At 38.2% G+C, this 18273-nt stretch overlaps 1 protein-coding gene across 2 annotated transcripts in view; it reads left to right on the forward strand.

Annotated features, from left to right (window-relative positions):
* LAMA2 (laminin subunit alpha 2) overlaps positions 1-18273 on the forward strand; it is a 456646-nt gene that overhangs the window by 401346 nt on the left and 37027 nt on the right. For both annotated transcript variants that reach the window (XM_073337269.1, XM_073337270.1), the window contains exons 44-47: positions 1837-1991; positions 4466-4609; positions 5527-5660; positions 11963-12122. In XM_073337269.1, coding sequence (XP_073193370.1) covers positions 1837-1991; positions 4466-4609; positions 5527-5660; positions 11963-12122 — 593 coding nt within the window. The remainder of the gene's footprint in view (positions 1-1836; positions 1992-4465; positions 4610-5526; positions 5661-11962; positions 12123-18273) is intronic.

Here is an 18273-nt window from a genome sequence, read left to right on the forward strand (position 1 = left end):
GGGTGAGTAGTGGGTAATGAGTTTCTCCAAACAAATCCTGTCCTGTAAGTTACTTGACTTTTAAAAATATTATCTTGCAATATTTTCTTTTGTTTCTCTCTTGTCTCTATACCTTGCCTACAGAAATCTGTACGTGTGTATGTGTGTTTATATATATCTGATGCCTCATTGTCTACCACAAAAGCTTATATATATGCGTGCGGGTGTGTGGTATATATATTGCTATTTTTCAGTGTCTGATGCCTCATTGCCTCCTGCAAAAGCTTTTGCATAGTGCCACATTTTAGAGCTGCATTAGAACATTTACTGTTTTAAATGCTGCAACAATGGAACTAAAGATTTAAATTATTCTCACAGGATGTACCATAAGCAATATGCCGTATCTGAAAGTGAAAAGAAAGAGATTAACATAGGCGCTCTTGTTTTTTCTCAAGAACCTGGTGACTTGTGCCTAGCGAGGGGTGAACCTTAAATATCTTTATTATCCTGTTTGAATAAACATCCAAAATTTGGATATCTGTTTGGACCTTATACAAACTTTTTGAGGCTGCCTTCCTACTGTATTACTGGTTTGCTCCCCTACTATATCAGCCACACACACTCTCCTTCCTGGACTCCAGCTGCCACGCAAGTCAGACAGGGGTAAAAGTAACTTAAAGGATTTACCGGTACACTGGAGTCCCGAGCAGGGGGCAGGGCCTCAACCAGAAGAGGTGTGGCCTCAACCTGAAGAGGTGGGGCCTTTAAATCCCCAGGCCCATTAAATCAAGATTTAAAGGGCCCAGGGCTCCGGAGGCAGTAGCGGTGGCTGGGAGCCCCGGGCCCTTTAAATCACCCCCAGAGCTGTCAGCTGCAGAGGCGAGTGGGAGCCCTGGGGCTCAGGGGTGATTTAAAGGGCCCCGGGCTCCAGCTGCCGCTACCACAGCGGAGCCCCGGGCCCTTTAAATCACCAACGGAGGCCCAGGGGCTCCTGGCTGCCACTGCTATCCCGGGGCTTGGGGCTCTGGCGGAGATTTAAAGGGCCCGGGGCTCCTATGCAGTAGCGGCAGCCGGGAGCCCCTGGCCCTTTAAATCACCACCAGAGCCCCGCTGCTGCTACCCCAGGGCTCCAGCAGCGGGGCTTGGGCAACAATTTAAAGAGCCCACAGCTCCAGCTGCTGCCAGGAGCCCCAGGCCCTTTAAATCGCCAGCCTGGGGAAGCCGGTCCGGTCCGGTCCGGTATGGCGTACCGGCAAGAGAAACCTGTGGGACTATTGAATGGCTGTATGTGGGAGGGAATTTCAGTTGTCCTAGGACTCAAGGAAAGGAGGAGAGAAGATCCTTATGTAAACAAATGGAGTTAATCTGAGAGATGGGAAAATATATACAGTGGCTAATATTCTGTATAATATTTTTAATCACAATTATTGTCGCACATGGGGTAATCTGAAACTTGTGATCAGGATAAAAAATTTTCTAGTTGTGACCATATAACTAAGTTAAAAATTAATTATCTAATTATTATGCAAACAACTAATTAATTGCTCTTTTAATCCAACATGTTTCATTAAAGCAGGCGTAAAGAAGAAAGGTAAACTCTGAATGTGGAGCTGTATTGTACCACAGTTTTTTCTACCAGTACCATTCTCAGACATAACTATTGAGCCATATCGCTGTCATTTCCTCATACTGCAATTTTAAAATCAGTCTAAAAACATTCCTAAAGTTCTTATCCCCTTGCTTGTCTCAGGAAGCTGAATGTTCAGTCAGAATTCTGTTGGATTTTGCTATTGGTGTTTGTGTCCACTTTATCAGACTCTCCCTTCTAAATTTCTGCTTTTTTTTTTTCATATGAAGTTGCTGACGCAGATGCCACTGTTAAAACCCTAGAAAAGGAAGCAGATCGGCTACTGGATAAACTCAAACCAGTCAAAGAACTTCAGGATAATTTGGGGAAAAACATCTCTCAGATAAAAGAACTGATAAACCAAGCCCGGAAACAGGCCAATTCTGTAAGCACATCTTTCTCAGTAACTCTATGTGGGTAGTTTGTATCCTTTCATCCAGCAAAAGAAGCCATCCCAGTCCAAAATTCCTATGGTAAAGAGTGCAGTATAAATATCTAGATAGACAGAACCCAGGGTATCTGATGTCTGCTTTTTCCCTATGGTTTGCTCCCCATTTACAACACAGCCCTGTTGAATGGGGAATACTTATAGGAATGTTAGTATGACAGGACAATTTGGGGGTAACATGGATAAGGGTACAAGGAGGGGTCACAGAGGAGAAAATGTCCCTCATTCAATAGTTGTGCACAAATTAATACTGAAACAATACCAAAAAGATGTTTTCTGCCTCAGCATAGATATTAAAAACCTAATTTTGTAGGAGTTCCATTACTTATGAAACATATGGGTTTGGCAGCTTTTTGTCCCCTGGTTGGACCATCTCAAGCTAACTGAAAATGTAGAGTGCACTTGCTTTCCCATTTTCTTGATATTTACTTCTCCAGGTAATAATTTAATAGACCCTTGTGCTTGAGATAAGAGCATATTTCCTTACCTGGTTACTGAGTCCCAAGTCTGTATCTCCAATGTAATTTTTAAACTCAGGGATCAACTAGTAATAATAAACTTATTTGGCTTTTGACCTGCAACAATCAGGAAAACTGTAAAGAAAATCCTAAGAGATGAACATTCAGTTAAGCTCCTGTATAATTCAAACAAAACCAACATTCTGGAGCACAAGTGGCTGAAAGGAATGTATGCACAATAATGGAGCCATGACATGTCTGCTCCATCTGATAAAGTGCATTTCAAATTCTCATAGAAATATAGGTAAGACAGAAGGGCAGGTTCATCATCATCATCGTCATACTTTTCCCCTACATAACACATTTCATACAAAGACTTCAAAGTACTTGGCCTCTCAGAATTTCTGTACACTATTGTTATCCTTGTTCTATGGATGGGAAAGCCAGCATGGAGGGAAATTAAATGACTTGCCCAAATTCACGTAGCACTATGTCTGAAGGGCCAGAAATGAGTCTGGATCTCTGGATTGTCTTTGCTAACCAGTAAACCATGTTCTTTTACTGTTCTTGATCTTTTATCCTTTCAGTGTTTTTTTTCAGGTTCATAAAAAGCTCTCATAAAACATATAAATGGTTGCAAGCATGCAGGCTCCTAAACCTTTGTGAATGTAGGGGAAATATATTTCAGAATAGTTAAATTTTATAAATTAGTATTTTAAAACCTTGTCTGGAGTTTGCAATAGGACCCTCTTATAATCATATAAGACAAATATGGAATACAAATATCAGTTGATTAAACCTAAATGATGCATGAATGCAACAAAACTTTTAGTGCTCCCCAAAACATATCTCACACATGACACACACAAAGACCCTACCCAGTCCTCTCTGCTGCCCTCAGTGAGGTACTAGGTTTCCTCAACTCACCAAACCTGAATTCTAAGTAGGCCCTAATCCAGCGAGTAACCTATATAACTTTAAGGACATAAGTAGTAACAATGACATCAGTGGGACAACTCAGATGCTTAAATTTATGCAGGTGCTGCAGTGATTTTCAGCATCAGGGCTTTAATTCATTTCTGTATCCAGAAAAGAAAGTTGACTTGGAGAAAGCGTTGTTTGCTTGCTTTTGATACCAAGAATTCAGAAGCCATTATATGATCCACGTAATTACTTTCGAATTTCTTCTTCAGTGTGTATGCCATTCACCTTAATACCTAATGAGTTGATCATGGTTATTAATATTACAGTCAATGTCAAAGGAACTTATAATCATCACTAATCGATTATGGTATTTAAGACTTAAGAAGGATCCATTAAAATGGAACTAGCAACATCTGACAGGAAAAGGAATCTAATCTTAATATAAAACAAGGAAACCTGGAATATATAGTGGCGAAGAATGTCTCAGTTGGGGGCTACTAAAGAACCATGCAGTTATAAAATCAATTATTGGTAGAAAGTGCTTTGAGATCAACTGATGAAAAGTGCTATATAAGAGCTAGGTATTATTATTATTATTATTTATTATTACTATTTATTACTATTTATTATTTATTTATTAAATAGAGCAGCCATACAGGTCAAGGTGGTGTTTCTATGATTCTTTTATCTGCCAACTTTTGAATATCTCCACCACCTGAACTACCACAGCTTCCCCATTATCTACTCTAGTAATTCTTAATATGAAATAAATTTCCTCCTGATGTCATGTCTGAATGCCAGGTAAAGCTACCACTGCCCTTAATCACAATCTGTCCTACTAAACAAGGAAATCTCATTTCAGTGTTCCAGATACTGAGTGGCAAGCACCAATGCCTACTCCTCAGTAATATGTGTGACACAGAAACGAAACAAAAGCAAAATCCATTTGCAGTTATTCTGAAGCCCCTAAAGTTTTCTCTAGAATAATGAGCTGTAACTCGGGTTCTCTCTGCTGTGTTTTCTTTGAAGATCAAAGTCTCTGTGGCTTCTGGAGGTGACTGCATTCGCACATACAGACCGGAAATAAAGAAAGGAAGCTACAACACTGTCATTGTCAATGTGAAGACAGCAGTAGCTGACAACCTTCTTTTTTATCTTGGAAGTGCCAAATTTGTAAGTGTGGTTTCATTTTTCCGTTGTCAGAGTTTCTCAATCAAATTGGATAACTGACATACAAAAAAAAGAGGAGAATGTTTCTTCTCAGAGGCTTCAGAGAAACAGCGTAGAGTCTGGGAGTTTTACTGGTTCCCTAGTTAGTTACTGTTTCTCATAGAAGAAGGGGAAAATATTGCCTTGTATATTAATGTAGGTTTTTAGAAATAACATAGGTGGGAAATATTTTGTTTTTAGCTAGGAATCAAATCTGAGACTCCTATATGAACTGCATGAAAGCTGTAAGAGCTGCAGTACAACGGGGGTGACTTTTGGTTTGTTTCTCATGTATTTTCCCTTGGGAACGAAGTAGCTAATCATCTAAATCTGTCAAACATCCTGCTTAATATGACTTCAGGTCAAGACTATAACTTCAGGAATGTGTAATGATGAAAGATTCAGTTTTCCATGAGCCCTCCAGCAGACAGGCTTCTAGAACCATCAATAATAATTCAATGAATGGGAAAAGTGTTCTTTTCCTACCATCCTGAGCTATGTGTTATTTTCCTACTATAAATGAAGATTTAGGATGGCAGTGTGTATTAACGTATAGAATGCTCATATTTTCCATTGTAGGATTGCCAGCCAAATGAATGTTTCTATAGTATTTCAGTTAACAACTTAGAGAGACAGTCGGTGACCCAGCATTGTGTGGACACACATCACTTGGCAAGATGGGAACCTGGGGCTAAGAGGTGGAGGTCTGAACTTAGATCTCTCTTGGGAGTTATTGTACAAATTTTGTTATGTGAGCATGGGTCTCGAGGCCCATTAGGTTACTAATGATCTTCAGAAGCTTAAAAGGGTAGGGATTTATAAGGATTGTTCTAATCCAAGTATTTGATTCCTTATCCCATAGATTGTTTTTTGTGTCTTAGACTGACTTCTTGGCCATAGAGATGCGTAAAGGCAAGGTGAACTTCTTGTGGGATGTGGGATCTGGCGTTGGACGGGTTGAGTATCCAGATCTGACCATTGATGATGCATTTTGGTACCGTATTGAAGCCTCTAGGCAAGTACTCAATTAATTTGCAAGCTTTAGTTCTTACCCCCAAAAAATGATGAAACTGAGCAAGCCATCTGTCAGGTCCACTCTCTTCAGAGTCACATTCTTAAATACAGCATTTGTAACAGTAGTTTTAAAAAAGAGGTACCTTTGACGATGATAAATATAATCCAGTTTAATGGATTTTTGAACCTGTGTCCAATAGTCCATTATCAGAGAGTTTGTAGCCAAAGAGGTTATAAATGTGTTACATAGTGTGTCTCTCTGACTGCTACTGAAATATATTACACATGTTTAACGTCCATAATCTGCTTTTACCCCTGTACTTCTTTGCCCTTCCTCCTTCAGTCCACACAAAATCCAACTACTAAAAGCTCCCCTTTTTTACTCCTCATGTTATAGGCTCTTGTCATCTCCTTTAACATCTTTGCCCCTCCTTCCTTAGCCACTCTTGTATTGTAGGTGGAACCCCTAGGCCTCTATGCTGTCAGTGATGCCAGTCTTACCCCCATTTCCACTTCTCTCAAATTCCTCTTTGTGCTGGGAACACCTTTCCTCAACACATCAGTAAGGGACAAACTCTCTCCTCCAAGCTGTTTCTTATGACACACTTCTACCATGAGGCCTACAAGCATTTAGCCAAATAACAGTGGCTTGGTAGACAAGAATTTTGGGATAGATTATCTAAAAAATGCAGTTGTATGTGCTGTTCCTCTTCCCTACCTTTTGTCCGTTTGCTCATCAGAGTGTAAGCACTTCATGTCATGGTTTGTGTCATCTTATGTGTGTGTACACTGTACTGTGGGCACTACTATAATACAAATAAATATTGATGATAAGGTTTAAAAAGTTACTTATTAGCACAACATCATTTTTAAAATGTTTAAAAGTTAAAGGCTATTTCTGCACTCAAACTGAAAACTATGTTTTTCTCTCTGGCTTTCAATGAATTGTGTCTTTTCAAAACCTCTTGGTTTGATGCAGTATTGGGAATGGATGGCCTGTCACATCCCAGTACACTGATTCTTACTCAGCATGCCATTCTAATAGGCACAATGCCTCTTCATGCTGAAAACATTTGAAAAGATGTGGTTTATAGGAAAAATCAACATTAAAAATATTTTGGTCCATTTAAACAACACAGATTTTTTTACATATTTTGAAAAAAAAAAAAAGCAAGTGATGAATGTTTTTTAATTTTAGAAGTTTAGATAAATTAATAGCTGAAAGTTACATTGGCTTCTTGATCCATATATTTAGAGGCACTATATTGGTATTTCCCTGAAGTGCATACCATCTGGTACGGCAATTAAGGCAAAAAAAAAATAGGTTGGTTTAAAAAAACTAGATGTGTTTGAATCTCTGTGCATACTATTTATCATAGTGTAGGCACTATTAAAATCTTTATAATTTTTGCTTTGGCAAGTGGATAACATTACTGCATTTAGCATAGGGAACACTGTATTTCGTGCATAAAGAATATCATGTCAGCACTAACTATTTGCACGGGGAGCTGTAATATTTTAATAGCAAACTATGCTACATGTGTGTACTATGTATATGATGTGTCCTTTATTTGCTAGTGAGGAACAAACCCCTATAATTTATGTAATATCAGATCAAATGAAATCAGAGAGAGAACATGAATCCTAATTTGAATAAATCTTGTCCCATCATAATACGTTAATTTTACATAGTGTTAGACGCACAAAAGATTAAAATAGTCATTAAATGAGACAGGAAGGAAAAATAGGAATTTTAATTTCTATTCTGTCCATAGCTTTCAGAAGAGGTAAATGATGTTCAATTTAAACAATTTAATGAAATCACGGAATAAGCCATTCAAAGCAGAGAGCTAAATAAAAGTATGGCAGAGTGTCCAACTGCTGGCTCAATTAAATCTTATATCTGGGAAAACACAAATTGGGATACTTATGCAAGATCTTCATCAGTTTAGTGCGGTCTGCATTCATATTACACATACTGAAATAGCTGCATGTCACAGTAGTACAGGACCTTCATTTGCAGGAAAACTATTTCAGCAGAAAATGGAGTCAGGACATGATATAGACATCCTACAAATGCACATTGCCTATTAAGCTGTTGTTCATGATATATAGGGCATTAGATGTAAAGCAACTGGAACAAACTGCTAAATCAGCAAGGGAAGCAATTACAGTAGCACAAATCTGAGGAGTGGAGCAGTGTTTAGAAGGATTAGATTATGGAGACACTAGTTGGATTTTTAGGATCACGATGAAGATGAAGGACTGATTTTGTATTCTTAAAGTAGAATTGAGGGAGCACACACTGAAGACTTTTAATTTGCATCATTATTGTATCACTAATAGCATTCTTGTCTCCCTTGATAAAGGTCTCAAACCAGTTCCACCAATTTCACTTTCTCACCTTTTGTCTTTAAATTTTGGCCAGATTCAGCTGCATACTTTTGAATTTACCTGACACCACTATCACAATATCCAGTGGTGGGGATACTTGGTCCTCTAGTGGGCTCCCCGCAACCTCTGAAGCTTTGGGATTTTGTCTGGGGAGCAGAGGAAGAAGATAATGCACACACACACACTGCCTTGGGTCTCTAGGAAGGGTCAGGAAGTGGGGGTAGGTGGGTGTCACTTAGCTGAACAAAAGAGCACTGGAAGACACTGGCTCATTCGAGGGGGCAGACCTGCACATGCACTGGGGGATGGGATGGGGAAGATATTTATATCCCACTCCTATCAGCCATAACCCCTTCTCTCCATGAAAGCACCTCTGTAGGCGTGTATATACTTACATACACACACAAATGATAATGTTGCAATTTTAGATTTATATAGCACCTCTTATCCAGGGATCCCAACACATTTTAGAAAGAGCAGAAACTGACATGCAAAGACAACTGAGTTGTTCAAGTTGACTCAGCAGAGTGGGGAATAAAATCCAGATGTGGAAGGAGGTATTCCTTCTCTCATTTTGAGACAGCATGTCTAGTGGTTAGAGCAGGAGACTGCGGCAGATTCTAGCTTGGACAATTTGCTTAACCTCTGATTCACAGTTTCCTGGTCTGTCAGATGGGTACAGTAATGACTGCATACGTTTTGCAGAATATTTTCTTAATTACAGTCTAGCAGTACTTTTCTATGTTTATGTATTGTTTAAAGTATGTCTATATATAAATACACATACAGTATGTATATACACATATACAGTGTGTATGTGTGTGTGAATATATATATATATATATATATCACCCTGAAAACTTAATATTGTTGCAAGTAATTAAAGTACTTATGTTATTCCATTGGTATTCCCCAGTGCAGGGACTGTTATGTATATTATGAGAATGTTATTTACTTGTAAAGGTAAAAACTAACTGGGATAAAAATCCTGATCAATGGAAACACTGAAAAGAAGGCAAAATTTACATAAAGTTTTACTGTATGAGAATCATGTTAAACAAGTTATCAATACACAAAGCAGTCAATTCTGTGATACAGTCAAATGCAATAAAGACTTGATCCAAAGCCCAACAGAGTCAATGAAAAGATTCCCCTTGACTTCAGTGGGTTTTGAATCAGGCATAGTCTAATTTTTGTTTTACTCAAATACCGTTTACATACCACCTCATTATTATTCCTTAGAAATCTTGCTGAGAAGGTTGAAACAATGTCTTTTCCATTAAGGGGAACCTTAACTTTCTGTTTGGAATATTCTTCCTTTGGGGAAGAACAGCTGTAGAAAGAGATGTTTATTTTAGGCACATACACTTTACTGTCAGCCCACTTTGCTCCTTGTAACTCCCCTCTCAAGTGGGTCAAAGAGCAAGTATTTATATGTGGTGCTACAAAAGTTATTCAGATGTTGATGGCTAATGCAAGGTGAAGCCCACTTGCTCCATATATCTCTTTAGTAAGTGTTTATGAATAGTGTAGTGTGCATTTTTCAGATTGTCAGTTACCAACGTGCTGGTACATGTTCTCCAGTCTGCGAAGTATCTCATAGGAACCCAGCTGTCACTTACAAATTATCATTCAAATCCTATTAATGTCTCTTGTCCTGACAAGTCAGTCAACTGTTCTTCCTTTAAAGCTCACTAGCCCTTCTCAAATGAAAGATTGAGTTATTTAAGGAGGAGGATCTGTTGTTAGCACTTTACTCTAGTTGAAGATCAAAGATTCCCTATGCTATTTAGGACATGTGCTCTTAAAAATGTATACCATATTCTGCTCATTTACTTCAGATTTATTGAATTTGGTCTTTTACTCTGGTTTTACTGAATATTGATTGTAGTACACTACAGTTTGAAAGCACCAAACATTATCTTTCAATAGCCTCCAAATATGAATGGCTTAATAAAAGTCTCTCCTATACTCACACTATTCTTTCACCAGTTTCTGTACTGACTATTTCTACTCTTTTAGGTATATAAGCCAAAGGTCTATATATTTTTGAGGTAATACAATTCAGAGTTTCAATGGAAATCAGATTTATATATTTACAGGAGTCTTGCTCTCCCTCGTCATCCCTCTCCAACACAAACAGATTCAGTAAAGTGCCTAAACCCATGTGTAATTTTAAACACAAAAGTAGGCCCACTGACATTAATGGGATTACTCACATACCTAAAGTTATGTACAGGCTTCATTGCTTTATTTTGGATGTGGGCCTGAAGTAAAACATTAGATAGCGCTAATGACAGCTCTTTCTAAGTGGTAACTCTAGGTTTACTGCTTACTTCAGCACTCACAGACATCTTTTCTTTTCTTTTAATGAGAAAAGATGGAATTTATATGTTTAAATCCAGACAATTTCATGATACTTTGTAAAAACCAAAGTAAAGTTTTGATTTGCTAGCTGAGACATGATATGGGATGGGGCCAGTGGCTATTGTTCAAACTAGAAATGCTACCTGGCAAGGCGTTAGGTGAAATGTAATCTTATTACCTCTGTCTGTCCAGAAACTTTCTTGTATCAGAAATGCAAATATCAGTTCTGGTTTCTAAGAAAAGGCAATTTAGCTTTGCTTGCAAACAGGGAATTATTTTTTAGAGTACAATAGGATAGCCCACAAAGATACAGAAGATGAATAGCTAAACATTATTTAATTAGCTAGGTAGTAATTCTTGACAGATATAGGAAGTAAGCAGCAGTGGGTGAAATTATGTGTGGACTGCTATATAAGAAAAAGACAAGTCGTAGTAAAAGCAGTATGTTTCCCAATTAATCAAAGGTAACATAAGTTAAATATGTTCCATGAATTCATATTTCAGTCTGTATTAGGATTGCATGATCATATGCCCATATTAAGAATGCCCACATTATCATGACTTTGATCAGGATCTAATTGTAAAACTAGGGGATTTACCTTTCCAATGATTTTAGCATGAACAAAAACTCTTAATAATGTAGGAGGAGTTCACATGTCACAGTTCAAGGTCAAAGGTAAAATCCAAAAGGTCATACTTTAGGTACAATATTGAGACATTGTTGCAAATTAATAGGAAACTAACCTTTCCTTTGAAATAACCTTTTCATAAGGCTATGGGGGAGGTCATACCTTATCGTGCAAAGGTTCATAAAGTGGTTTCCATTAAGCTGCAGGTATTGGACAACAGTTACCACATCAATATCTGACGTACTGCATTTATTTCCTACTCTGAATACAGAAACAGGAAACACTGAAGAAACTATCCACAAAGCAGCAAATCATATTATAAAATATAAAAAGGCAATTTTAAACACAACAAGGCAGCCATTTTAAACATAATAGGGCTTGTGCCTGAGTACAATAATCAACCAGAGAGCTCCTTTGTGGAGGATGCAGGTCTCCTGCATTACAATGAAGTAAATTAAAGGGCTTTGTTATATGATCATCCACTTCAGAGGAATAAAATTAATCAAATACGCCATATGAAGTTCAGAAATGAATTTGAATCATAGCCTTCTTCATTTGTTGTCAAGATACAATTACACTGTACTATTTTGGTTATAGAGAATTTTCACTTTTGATAATTACTATTTTAGTGGGTGAATTCACCATGTAATGCATACATATAGTGAATTATATTCAGTGAGGATATTGAGGTGAGAAGAAACATCTGTTATGTGATCAGATTTGGCGCTTGCACAGGTATATGAGAGCTAAGAAATCTCTATTGATTTGTATTAAAAACTGAATAATACCAAGTTACAAATGGACCAGTAGTGCCTGTCACTTGTAAAAAATGTCTGGAAAATATGAGGCTTTATTTGTTGTGGTTTAACAGCAGATTTATTTACTTATTTATTTGCTTTGGTCCAATTCCAAGGACTGGAAGAAATGGCACAATTTCAGTACAAGCTCTGGATGGTCCCAAAGCAACCATCATGCCAAGTACCTTCAGCGCAGTCTCTCCACCTGGTTATACAATTCTGGATGTAGATGCAAATGCCGTGCTGTTTGTTGGTGGTCTAACTGATAAAATTAAGGTAATGTACTTCCTCACTGTTGGTGCATTAATCCTTTTGGTTCAGTTATTTACATAGGCAGTGCCTGCTATTATAATTAATGAATATATATTTATTGTAGTGAAAGCATGTGACTTGCTGGCCAGCACAGGTTCCCTAGTGACTGACCATGGCATAGCAGACTTTTCTCCTTTTTTGCCCCCTGTCAAAAGCTATTTTGTCCCAGTGATGGTCTGCTGCTTCTTGCGACTCGGCCCTCCATCCGGGTCACATAGAATCCCACCCCTTCCAGGGTAGACCATTAGTCGCACAAATAATAGTTGGTCAGCTTCACATTGGACTGCAGTCAGACTCCAGACTCACTAGTCCTTACCCCTGGTGTCAGGGGGTTTCAATAGTCCTTACCCATTCTCAGGGAATTTCAGCCGCACCTTTCTCCGTGGGCTGGTAGCGGAATCTAGGCCATCCCTTTCTACTGGGTTCTGGTCAAGGGACCCTTAAATAGGCAATCCATACCTGACTGCACAGACCTCCCTAGACCACTTCCTACATTGCCCTGTCTTGTTCCTTTTCCTTAGCCTTTTCCTGAGCTCTCATGTATCAGCTCTGTTCTTGGTAAGCCTTCTCTCTGCAGAGCTTTCTAGCACTTTCTGTTACCCAGCTGGTTCTGCTGCAGAAGAGTTTTCTCCACTCCCCTCACGGGGCAATCCCTGAATCTGTAGGAGTCTTTCTACTCCCTTCCCACCCCTCCACCAGTGTACAGAATCCAGCATGGACTCATGTTCTGCTGCTTTCTTTTTCAACTCCCTTGAGCTCCCTGTTGCAGACCTATCTTCTATCTGCCAGCAGCCCAGCTCAGCTCTCAGACTCCAGCCAGGCTTCTTTACTGAGTGAGAGCCAGAGATCTGCTCGCCTTCCAGGTCAGTCCTTAACTGAGCCACATTCAGCCCTTTTAACTGCTCCCTCCTGGCTTGATACCTACTGCAGGTGTAGTGGGGCGAGGATGATTGCACCTACAGGCTCTCAACCCTGTGTGGGGTTGGTACACCCCATCACCTAAACACAGCACCTAAACACTGCAACCAAGTTAGGCCCTGTTGTGCTAGGTGCTGTACAAGCACACACACAAGCTAAGCTCCTAAACAATACTAGCCCCATAACAGGGTGTAGTAATTCTATGAATCCATGTCCTTTCCACTGAGTCTCTCCTCTTCCTTTCTGTATGCTAATCTGCTTTTTGCTTTATCTTTTTCTCATTTGGACAGTGGCATGTTCCTCATAATCCTTTCTAGAACCCCTCTTCTTTCAGCTGCTGACATTTTCTCAATGTGTCTGAGACACCTTCCATTCTCCTTTATGTTGGCTCCTCCTCCTAGTCTTTTCCTGTGGGTGCTCTTCTGTATCCTTAGTGCCTCCAGCTCCAAGGGATTCAGGATAGGGATCAGGAAGAGAGATATTAATATCATGAGAGCCATAAGAAGTTAATTTTTTGCCTACAACAGAAGGTGGTGCACAATATTTGCAGCACCTGGGTTGCATTGGTAAGTTACCAGGAATCCAAGGGCTGCACTTAACTTAGATATAAATGCAAGTGAGATTTATTCTGAGTAGAGATGGTTGAAATTTGTCTACAGTAAAAATTTCCCAACAAAGGAAGTATTAAAATAAGTATTAATTAAATTAAGAAGTATAATATTTTCTAGTGAAATAATGTTTTGCAGGAAAGTCATTCAATGAAATTTTCCAATTTCCAGGAAAACTTGAAATAATGTTTAGTTTCAAATATATTTTTACATTTTGAAATGGCAAAAATGTCAATGTCTAAAAACAAAATATTTCATTTCAGTCAAAAATGTTGAGTTTTTCTTTATTTAGACATTTCCAAACTAAAAATTTTCAGAACTTTGTTTCACTAAAATTTTGACTATTTCAATTTTTTGGGATGAAAGCAAATGCTGAAATATCAGAATTGCTTGTTGGGTGGAAGGTCTGTTTTCTGAAGTCCTAATTCTAAAATACTCAGTTAATTGCTATTATTTTTTATGTATAGAGTGCCATAGGCTTGCATAAATAGCAGCTGTCTAACATAACTCTGAATATCAGACATTTGACAAGCATTTGTAGAAATTCAGAAAAATTATTTTAAGAGATTTGGATTAGAGAATTGTAAATCAATCCTTATTGGCTGAACTTTGATTTAAACTCCTTCTGCTTTACCTGAAAATGGGTCTGCAAACAACCTGCAAACTTTATTCTTCTTTGAAAGTTTTCTGAACTGTTGATCAAATAAATCTTGAAGCTTCTTCTTGAATCATTAAGTGGAAAAATAACTGTCACAGTCAGTTCTTTATCATTTGTTTTCATATCAGAAAATAGGAAAGGCAATTCCACTGAAGATATCTGAAAAAACGTATAGTGACAGACAACGGCCTTTGCTACCCTCTCTCCCCATACTTCCCTAGCTGCTGCAAATGGTGACTCTAGCTTGCTTTCCATCTCCTTGCTTTCCCAGCCACTGAAAAGAAAGATTAAGCTTTCCCTGTGAGCCACAAACAAGAATGCCTGCAGCAAACACCCAACAATAATATTCTGCCAGCTACTAAAAGTCCAGAGGGGGCTTCAAACTTGCAGAGAGTATTGAACCTTCCATAATTACCAGCTGCTGAACCCCTGCCAAATCTATCTGGCTGTTTAGCATAGCAACTCACTACCTCTCTTCCCTATATTTTCTCTTGCTTATACTCTGCTCCTTCAGGGAGAGAGAGTGAGTGTCCAGAGGCTACAGGTGGTACATCACACACCTAATACGGCTTTTTCCCTAGTATCTACTATCTATGGTGTTCAGCCATGATGGATAAACATATTAGCTGGATATTTCTGAATTAATGCTCAGCAGTAACGTATTTAATAATGTTGTGATGTCAATGCTCATATTAGGCTTCAGAGTATACACTCCATTGAGATGAATGGAGACAGTACTCAATTTTCAGATACATAGCCATAATCATCAAACCCCCAATTAGACACAACCTCATTAAAGTCAGTACAACTGCTTCTGTCTGTACCAGTAGTGAATTTGACCCATGGTGTCAGTCTGGCTACAGATGCAATTAGACAGCAGCACATCTGGGTCAGGTCACAAGGATTAGGACCCTGGTTCAGATAAGCATTTAATCATGTTCATGCTTAAGTCTTTCCCTGTGCATGAACTGAAGTCCTAGGAACTTAGATGGGATTTCAGCATGCTTAAATTAGTGGTGTTTTTCTGAATTGGACCTAGAAGTTTTAATTTAAAATAAATCCACTGTTTACATTCTGCCAGAACTGAAAAGCCATCAACAGACTTCAAAAGCCCCTCGGCCAGCATATTTGGCCTGTCAGCCAACAGTGCTCAAAGCTGTGGCACAAAACTAAAAACTAAAGTTCAGTATATGGTTTTAGTTCATTTCTGATTTTTTTTTTGAGCTATGAAAGCACAAGTGAGTCAAGCACTCACACTAGTTTGTTTTTATTTGTACAGCTCTGCCATTTTAAAATGTCTGCACATATATTTTTGAGCATAAATCTGGAGGGGGAAAAATACTCCCAGACTGAGCCTTTGACTTACATTCCAGCTTGAAACAAAAGTTGATGTCTAGGTTATAAAGTCTGGAGAATCGGAAGGCTGTTGTGGAAAAGCTGTCACAGTCTTCACTGCAGCTGTGCCATCTTATACAGCTTTTAGAAGCAGAAATGACTAGCACTGTCCAAAGGCTGCCAATGCAAGAGGAGTTCATTTAATTAAATAATGTTTGTACTTGGTATTATCTTCTGCAGCAATGCTGTAAAACCTCAGATGTCTTTCTTTATAGAAAAGATTATTTAAAAGCTATTCATCTAAGAGACTGATCTCAATTTATCAATCACGACTTTTTAATGGAAACTATTGATCACAATGTACTGATAGTATCTTGAGAATATGCTACTGTCACTTAACTAGGATATCTGTTGTTACCCAATATTCCAACTGCATACAATATTTAATAATTGCTATAACATATTAAACTTTATTGATATCATAACTAGTTTAACTAGTCATGTATATACTCTTTCCTTCCCTAATGTATTTAATGTGTTTGCTGGACAAAACAAGAATAACTTGCAAATGATGCATTATAAACTATGTACCATATAAAAACTAAAGAAAAGATTAAAAATCTAAAGTAGAATCACAGGAGGATCTTGATCTTGATGGGCCAAGAGAGATTAAAAGGTTCTGACACCTAGTAGGGTTTAAATCTGAAAATACAACTGAAAAATAAGTGCTGATATTTGGTTTGGTTTTATCCAAGTTAGGAAGGTTGGGAAAAGGCAGATGTGCAGTGGAAGCAATTCAGCACTTAACTTAAAGCATGTGCTTTCTGAACTGGGGACTCTAAAGTCCCAGTCACTCATCAGCATGAGGCATAGAAGTGGAAACCCCAAAGACTGTCTGACTGAGACAGAGTCCTACCCAGGATGAGATTTTGGCAAAGGTTTTTGAATAGATCTAGTTTCTTCTCTTGCTAGCAGGGCTATCTTGACATCAATCCTTCACCCTGGCAACCAGGGTTGAGAACAGTAGTCTGGCATGACTGTTGGGTTTTGAGGTTTATTTAAGAGTCAGAAAATTCAACATTTTCGGTGTTCAACATTTCAACTATAGTCTATCAAAGTCTGTGAATAAAGGAGAATACTGTAATCTTGATTTTCCTCTATAAGAGAGACAAGGTGGGTGAGGTAATATCTTTTATTGGATAATTTCTGTTGGTGAGGCCTGAAGAATTGCTCTGTTTAAGCTCAACAGCTTGTCTCTCTCACCATTAGAAGTTGGTCCACTAAAAGATATTACCTCACCCACCTCATCTCTCTAATATTCTGGGACCAACATGGCAATAACAACTTTGCATCCTCCTCTGTAGGTAAGTTTAGTTGTTAATTAGACAAGATGAAGTCTTGCAAAAACTTATAGCTTGTCATAGAGCAGCTTGTATAAAAAGCTGAAACTATCTGGACATTCATCAAGGTCAATGATACTTTAAAAGGTTCTTTCTTGCTCACAAATCTAATATTTCATTTCACTGGGTCTCAGTCCGGGTGATCAGACAGCGTCACAGATTTGCCCTAGGATATAGTACGAAATCCCTTTTTGTGTGTATGTCTCAGCTTCTTTCATATCACTTTCCTGCCCTGCAATGTTTATAAAATGTTCCTTTTCAGTTTTAAAAACCATCTATCATTTATCTTGCTTAGACATCATGAAGTTCTCATAAGTGACAGTAAATTTATACTTGTTGCTAATTAAAACATTTATGATTACCCCAGGAAATATCACCACCACATTAAGACTTTCAAATCAGACTCTTCCTTGAAAGTTTTCAATATGCTGTTCTCCATGATCTTACAGATTAATATTCTTAATATTAATAACTGCTTCATAGAAAGCAGCAGGTCTTGCATGTCGCAAATTCCTAAATGCATAGATTTTAAATCAGCTTATACTGAACCAAAACTTCAAATGAAATTAGATATTTTAGAAGGATGAACTGAGAGGAGATTTCTGTGCTCTTTCATATATTAGCTGAACATAGTCTCATGTTAATTTCAGTTAGATAAAATCAGCAAGACCCCGAGCAGTTTGTGTTACCCTAGCCTAGTAGGCTTTTGATATTTCAGGGTTTAATTTTGCTTTGTCATGAGTAATTTTTTTAAATTCCAAAATTAAATGATTTTTTTCCAGGTTTAACAAAGTGGGTTAGTGATGCTCATTATGCTAACTTGGTTTGTTTCCAGTCTTTCACTTACCAGGCTTTCAAGGAATGAATATAAAGTGGAAACAGCACATTTGCCATATTGTGGAGGAGATTACACACAGTCCCTACCATGATCTGTAAGGGAAAAACACCGATAAACTCTGAAGAGAGTCTTCCATAGGTGGAACGATAGTAACTATCATGTATACCTGGGGAGGCAGGTGGGGCAGTGGGATCAGGAAGAGAACCAAGAATTACTGTGCCCAGATCTTTTCCCTAATCTTACATATCTTGCCTCTCCAGTCCTACTGTCCTCCCATAGTAGCTCATCTATGCCCTGCCACTTATTTAAAAAAAGAATTTGTGGAATAAGAATGATATTTCATTAAAAATCCCCAGTC

The sequence above is a fragment of the Lepidochelys kempii genome, chromosome 3 (assembly GCF_965140285.1).
Source record: "Lepidochelys kempii isolate rLepKem1 chromosome 3, rLepKem1.hap1, whole genome shotgun sequence".
NCBI classification, from domain to species: domain Eukaryota; kingdom Metazoa; phylum Chordata; order Testudines; family Cheloniidae; genus Lepidochelys; species Lepidochelys kempii.